Source organism: Chiloscyllium plagiosum, chromosome 11 (genome assembly GCF_004010195.1).
Source record: "Chiloscyllium plagiosum isolate BGI_BamShark_2017 chromosome 11, ASM401019v2, whole genome shotgun sequence".
Lineage (NCBI taxonomy): Eukaryota > Metazoa > Chordata > Chondrichthyes > Orectolobiformes > Hemiscylliidae > Chiloscyllium > Chiloscyllium plagiosum.
In genome coordinates this window covers 31,600,673-31,608,057 of record NC_057720.1, presented here as the reverse complement: position 1 = coordinate 31,608,057, position 7,385 = coordinate 31,600,673, and the positions used below count along the sequence as shown (strand labels likewise).

At 42.9% G+C, this 7,385-nt stretch overlaps 1 protein-coding gene and 1 long non-coding RNA gene across 3 annotated transcripts in view; one reads left to right on the top strand and one right to left on the bottom strand.

Moving 5' to 3' along the window:
• best4 (bestrophin 4) overlaps window positions 1-1,633 on the top strand; it is a 28,876-nt gene extending 27,243 nt beyond the window's left edge. For both annotated transcript variants that reach the window (XM_043699027.1, XM_043699026.1), the window contains one exon: window positions 1,227-1,633. In XM_043699027.1, coding sequence (XP_043554962.1) covers window positions 1,227-1,533 — 307 coding nt within the window. In that variant the 3' untranslated portion in view covers window positions 1,534-1,633. The remainder of the gene's footprint in view (window positions 1-1,226) is intronic.
• Window positions 1,634-4,710: 3,077 nt separating this feature from the next.
• The window catches only part of LOC122554762, a 4,105-nt gene continuing 1,430 nt past the window's right edge, over window positions 4,711-7,385 (bottom strand). Inside the window, exons 3-4 of the long non-coding RNA XR_006313067.1 lie at window positions 5,245-5,305; window positions 4,711-4,831 (exon numbers count right to left, since the gene is read on the bottom strand). This is a non-coding gene — a long non-coding RNA (uncharacterized LOC122554762). The remainder of the gene's footprint in view (window positions 4,832-5,244; window positions 5,306-7,385) is intronic.

Sequence of the window (7,385 nt, the reverse complement as noted above, 5' to 3'; positions counted from 1 at the left end):
GTTGATGTGGTGTATATGGACTTCAGTAAGGCATTTGATAAAGTTTCACACGGTTGGCTCTTGCACCTATCACATTTCCAACTCCCCTCCTCCAAGTCCCTCCTCCCTACCTTTTATCTTCTCCTGCTGAACACTCTCTGCTCATTCCTGAAGAAGGGCCTGTGCCCGAAACGTCGAATCCCCTGTTCCCTGGATGCTGCCTGACCTGCTGTGCTGTTCCAGCAATAAAGTTTCAACCTGTATAGCCGCAACATGACCTCCCAACTCCTGTACTCAATAAAGGAAAGCATACCAAACGCCTTCTTCACCACCCTATCTACCTGCGACTCCACTTTCAAGGAGCTATGAACCTGCACTCTAAGGTCTCTTTGTTCAGCAACACTCCCTAGGACCTTACCATTGTGTATATGTCCTGCTAAGATTTGCTTTCCCAAAATGCAGCGCCTCGCATTTATCTGAATTAAACTCCATCTGCCATTTCTCAGCCCATTGGGTCCAGATCATGTTGTAATCTGAGGTAACCCTCTTCGCTGTTCACTACACTGCCAATGTTGGTGTCATCTGCAAACTTGCTAACTGTACCTCTTATGCTCGCATCCAAATCATTTATGTAAATGACAAAAAGTAGAGGGCTCAGCGCCGATCCATGTGGCACTCCAATGGTCACAGGCCTCCAATCTGAAAAACAACCTCCACCACCACCCTCTGTCTTCTACCTTTGAGCTAGTTCTGTATCCAAATGGCTAGTTCTCCCTGTATTCTGTGAGATCTAACCTTGCTAATCAGTCTCCCATGGGGAACCTTGTCGAACGCCTTACTGAAGTCCATATAGATCACATCTACTGCTCTGCCCTCATCAATCTTGTTACTTCATCAAAACACTCAATCAAGTTTGTGAGACATGATTTCCCACGCACAAAGCCATGTTGACTATCCCGAATCAATGCCTTTCCAAATACGTGTACTGATATACATTACAACTGCAAAAGCAGCTCTGAAAAATAAAAATCAATCTCTTTGTCATTATTGGGGTCTTGGCTAATTTATGAATCAAGTTGCAGCATGAAACATTATGATTCTACACTGGCCACAGTTGCCAAAAACACAAGGGTTGATCATGACCAGAATGGAAATAAAGGCTGCTTTCTACCCAAATTAAACATTTGAAATAACTTTACTGCACAATGTAGTGAATTTATGCTGTATGTTTTCACTTTATCTTTCAGTGCGATTGATAGCCCGGTTCTCAACAGACAGGTCGAGCAAGACTCATTCAAGACACAGACTCCCTTACTCAATCGCTTCCTCAATGTTGCTGCCTCACCAACTATTAGTCTCAAAAGCTTGGGGAGGAGCAATCAAGGAGTAAATTTATTATGGAAGCATGCAGACAATTGCTCTTCCAACTTACAGTCCAATGAACTCTATTTGGTGACTCCATCTGAAGAGGACTCCAGGAATGACAACCAAAACAATCCCAGTGAGTCTTCTAGTACTGGTACTGTCACCTTGAAGGTTCCTCAGAATGTTTAAAAAAGGAAGACCTCTAACTACAATCAAAACCCAATAAAAATTAAAATGGTCTAATTGACATCTTCAAATAAAACACTTCAGTTGATAATTGCTTCAAAGAACCTGGCTTGGCAGAATCAAGTTGCCTTTAACAAATACATTCTGGCTGTTCCCAAACTTCAAATACCCTTGTCATTTGCATTCAATAGAAAGTAGTGAAGTGTAGCATTGCTGGTACACAAATGCCATACATAAAACCTTAAGAGTCTCCAACTTTCCCTTCTCCACTGATACAGGTTTCCCAGTCCACTTTGGGCCAGCAAGGACCTACTCCATACAAAAATGCCACTGGAGGCTCTGCAGGCCAATGGACTGCCTCTGTAAACACCTCCACCCAATGGGACTCTCTTGCTAAAGAGCTTTCTCTGGGATGTTTGAAGGAAAAAAAAGCAAATGAAGATGACAGTCTGGGCACAGGAGCCCAGCCGTTACCTATTCTATTACTGCCACCTTGGACTTTTAGTTGTTGCATGCAGAAAATACGAAACAAAATGGAAAGTTTTGGAAAAGATAAAAGTGACAAGGGCATGTTCACTTTAAATTTATAGTGAAACGTACAGCATGGAAACAGACCTTTCAGTCCAACCCTTCTATGCTGACCAGATATCCCAACCCAATCTATCCCACCAAGGAGAAAGTAAGGTCTGCAGATGCTGGAGATCAAAGTTGAAACTTTATTGCTAGAACAGCACAGCAGGTCAGGCAGCATCCAGGGAACAGGAGATTCGACGTTTCGGGCACAGGCCCTTCTTCAGGAACCCTTCTTATTCATATACCCATCCAAATGTTGCAATTTAACCAACTTAAATGTTGCAATTGTACCAACCTCCACTTCCTCTGGCAGCTCAATGCATACATGTACTGCCCTGTGAAAAAGTTACCCTGTAGGTCTCATCTTTCCCCTCACCCTAAACTGATGCCCTCCAGTTCTGGACTCCTGGACACCAGGGAAAAGACTTTGCCTATTTGCCCTATCCATGCCCCTCAATTTTGTAAACCTCTATGAGGTCACCCCTCAGCCTCTGATGCTCCAGGGAAACAGCCCCAGCCTGTTCAGCTCAAATCCCTTAACCCTGGCAACATCCTTGTAAATTTTGAGCCCAAGTTTCACAACATCTTTCTGATAGTATTGCACGCACTTCTGGTCTCCTTCCTCCAACTGAGGCCTAACCAATGTCCTGTACAGCTACAACATGAGCTCCCAATTCCTGTACTTGGAGTCTTGGAGGGAAGTGGGGAGGTGTGGGTGCAAGTTTTATATTTCTTGTGGTTGCAGGGGAAGGTGGCGGGAGTGGAGGTTGGGTTGGTGGGGGGTGTGGACCTGATGAGGGAGTCATGGAGGGAGTGGTCTTTCCAGAACACTGATAGGGGAGGGGAGGGAAATATATCCTTGGTGGTGGGGTCTGTTTGGAGGTGGTGGAAATGATGAAGGATGATACAATGTATCTGGAGGTTGGTGGGGTGGTAGGTGAGGATCATTGGGATGCTGTCCTAGTGGCGATTGGAGGAGCAGGAAGTGGAGGAGATGCGATGGAGAGCATTGTCAACCATATCTGAGGGAAAATTGCAGTCTTTGAAGGAGGCCATCTGGGTTGTTTGGAATTGGTCCTCCTGGGAGCAGATGCAGTGGAGGTGAAGGAATTGGGAATATGGGATGGTGTTTTTACAGGGGGCAGGGTAGATCATCATTTCCACCTCCAGAGACCCCACCAAGGATATATTTCCCTCCCCTATCAGCATTCCAGAAAGACCACTCCCTGCATGACTCCATCAGGTCCACACCTTCACCAACCCAACCTCCACTCCCAGCACCTTGAATTTCAAGAAATGCAAAATTTGCACCCATACCACCCCCCCATGGATCTTTCCATATTGGAACAAATTCACCTGCACCTCCACACCATTTACTGCATCCAATGTGGCCTTCTCTACATTGGAGACAGGCCACCTACTTGCAGAACATTTCAGAGAACACCTCTGGGACACCCACACCAACCAACCCAACTGCCCTGTGGCTGAACACTAACACCCCTCTGCCAAGGACATGCAGGTCCTTGGCCACCTCCACCAGACGATGGCAACACGACACCTGGAGGAAGAGCACCTCATCTGCCTAAGAACCCTCCAACCACAAGCTTCATTTCTCCTCCCCCACCTTCAGTCCCAACCCTTCGACTCAGCACTGCCTTCTTGATCTGCATTCTTCCTTAACTGCCCCCCAACCCCTCTCTGGCCAATCACCCTCACCTTAACCTCCTATTGCATCCCCAACACCCCTCCCTTTTATCTTAGCCTGCTTGGCACACCCTCATTCCTGAAGGGCTTATGCCCAAAATGTCAATTCCTGCTGCTTGGATGCTGCCTGATCTGCTGCACTTTTCCAGCGACATTTTTCAGCTCTGATCTCCAGCATCTGCAATCCTCACTTTCTCCAAACACAAATGAGGACCTGGAGTATTGGTGAAAACCAGCTACTGAACTACGCAAGCATCTTTTAAAGATTGATTAGGGAACAAGGTTTTTAATCCAGAAAAACAAACTTGTAATAATCCTCAACCAGCACTACCTGTTATCTGCTTGATTTCATGGCCATTCAATTCATCTCACTCATCTTAAGCCATCCAAGATACCTTGTGTCCATGCCATATCAACTCATGCCAGTTTCCAACACTTGGCCTGTCATCTTAATATGCTCCAAACTCATTTAACACCTTTGCTAAGGGGTGAAAATTGTTACACCAATTCAACATTTGCACTAATTTCCTGTAATGGTATGTTTTCACATTTCCTTATCCATAAGCTGACAGGTGTTACAACAATTACATTACTTAGTAAGAGCTATGCAGTGGCCAGGACCAAAATATTTCCAATCAATCTGTACAGAAATGACTTTTGGAAGACATGAATCTCCAACCTAGATACACCATTCCAGTATTTAGTAAGCATTTTATAAACCATTTTAAATTAGTCTGCTTTTCAAATGTCATGCTCCACCCTCCACAGTATTTAACTAAATTTATTACAATACCAAAGACTAATGCCCTCTAGATAGAACATGAGGAACTTCAGAGTAGAACACATGCCTGAAGCTTTATATTGGCTTTGTAAATCTCCAAATCAAGACACCAGACAAATGAATTAAAAAAGAGATTTATTAAGCAATTAATCAAACTACATTGCAGAAATCTTCCACATCTTCAAATCCAACCTTGTTCACTATGCAGGTCAGCTCCAAACTCGTTTAATCCTCAAATGTGCACTGCAAAGGCAAAAGCATCCAATTAAAAGCAAATTGAAATAAATTTTCCATAAACCAATGAACTGTTTACATAAACACTGCCATTGCAAGGTAGATTCATATTTCTAGACTCAGATCACATGGTCAAGCATTGTATGCTTTAGGGCAAATGTGCATTTGACACCTGACATTGGCCATTACTGTTCTAATTCCATTTCATAAGAAAGATCAAGCATAGTCAGTTAGCAATCTGGGCCATGTTAACCTAATGCAGGTTTTAACTGCTTTCCTTTATATTTGGTACCATTTCCAGGCCTTCAGGTTGGAGTAACATCATTACATTTCAGTAGCAGAACTGGATAATGTTTTCATCATTAGATCCGGAAATGGTTGTTTGTTTTACAGATGTTATTTACAAACAAACATTTACTCACCTCAGATGGCATGCTCTGGATATAGACTTCAACTCTTCCACTTGGTTCAAAGTGTATACATCTAGAAGGCCCAATAGAAAATGAAATGGAGAAAATTAATTGAAATCTAAATTTTTAATATTTACACTTAACCAGTTGAAAGTTTAATTATGGAAAACCAATTTAATAAAGCACAAAATTACAATTGGAGATCAATATCCATGCTGGTATAGTGGGCACTGCTGCCCAAGCTGTAACTGCACTAAGGAAATTCAAATACCATTTGAAACAAATTAATCTCAGATTGCATCACTGACAATTTCACTGAAACTGGGCTGCAAGCAAGTCAGTTACAAACTAGGGGCCCAACCTACAGATTCAGAATCCACCTTGGTAAAGCCATAAACTGGTAGACTTAGATCACGATTAATGCTCCATGAATTTGGACTTAACAGGCCTTCAGAACATGATCAAAATTTGAGAACTGAACACTATCACAACAAAAGAGTTAATTTAGCAAGAGGTCTAGCACGACAATACTAGATCAGGTTTAAAGCAGCGGGTTGAGTTAGAGCACTTAGTTTTTAACTTGGTAGTCAGTATTCAGCCACATCACTTCTAAAACCAATACACATCACTCCCAATTTTGTTGGGTCTACTACACTAACATTACTAGTTGAACACCAAAATTAAGCATTAACAATTACAATACCCCAAACCAACACAAAAGCTCATTTACTCAATGCCCCAACTTAATCCCACATACAGATGTGGGGTGTACTCAGACGCACAATGAAATCAACTTGCACACTTAACATTTCATAGTGTATATTAAACAGATTTAATACATGCCAGCATATATACCCAGCAAGGTGAAACTTCAATTCATGCATATCAATCTGAAAGTTTCAACCAGATACTGATGCCAAATGTACCATGTTGGATTTTCAGCACCCACACCATCTTACCTCCTTGCAACCACTGTTCTACAGAAAAAGGAGCAGACGAAGTAATTTTCATTATTCACAGGAGACAGATCACCAATTCTACATCTTGCAGACTGATCCAACTCCTATCAAAATTACCTTTTGCAGAAGTCTACAACTGTCCAATTACACAAGCACTGCTGCCTCAATACTGGAGACATGTTCAATTCCAATGACAACCACATGGAGCGTGCACTTGTCCAAAGGTCTGAATTTCCTCCCACAGTGCAAGCATGCGCAGGTTAAGTGGATTGGCCATGTTAAATTGCTCAGTCTGATATTCTAGGAGACAGTGAGAACTTCAGATGCTGGAGATCAGCTGAAATTGTATTGCTGGAAAAGCACAGCAGGTCAGGCAGCATCCAAGGAGCAGGAGAATCGATGTTTTGGGCATGAAGGGCTCATGCCTGAGACATTGATTCTCCTGCTCCTTGGATGCTGCCTGACCTGCTGTGCTTTTCCAGCAACAATTTCAGCTGAGTCTGACATTCCCAAGTTCACTTTCCTGCTTTTAACCCAAAACTCCCTTACTGATTAAAGTTCAACCTAATGCTTGGACAAGACAAGATAATACTGTTTTCCAGTACTCTGGAACCCTCCCTAACACGTTGACAGCTCAACAATCTCTTCAACTACCACTTCCTGACAGTGGTCCAGACAATTTATCCACATTCAATCATTTCACTAGCCTTGCACTCATTCCTCTAATAGAAAGCCTCAAAAAACCTATGATGCAGAGCCCACTGATAAGGCATAACTCTTACTTCTATAGAAACAGCATCATGTAACAATATGGATTTAAGTTTTTCCATAAATATTCCAGAAGTGGAAAGTCAAAAATGTTCTCATTCAGGCTTAAGTAATGCTCAGTCCACCCACAAACCAGTGATCCTGCACAAGAATGAGACTTGGAAGGCCACAGACTACGCAGCAAGACACTAAACGGGTGTAAAGAACATCAGCAAGGGACGGAAGTCACGAAGGTGAACAGCATGTACATTATAAAACAAGGGTGGGTGGAACAATCAGGTAGGTAAAAACAATGACTGCAGATGCTGGAAACCAGATTCTGGATCAGTGGTGCTGGAAGAGCACAGCAATTCAGGCAGCATCTGACGAGCAGCAAAATCGACGTTTCGGGCAAAAGCCCTTCATCAGGAATAAAGGCAGTGATCC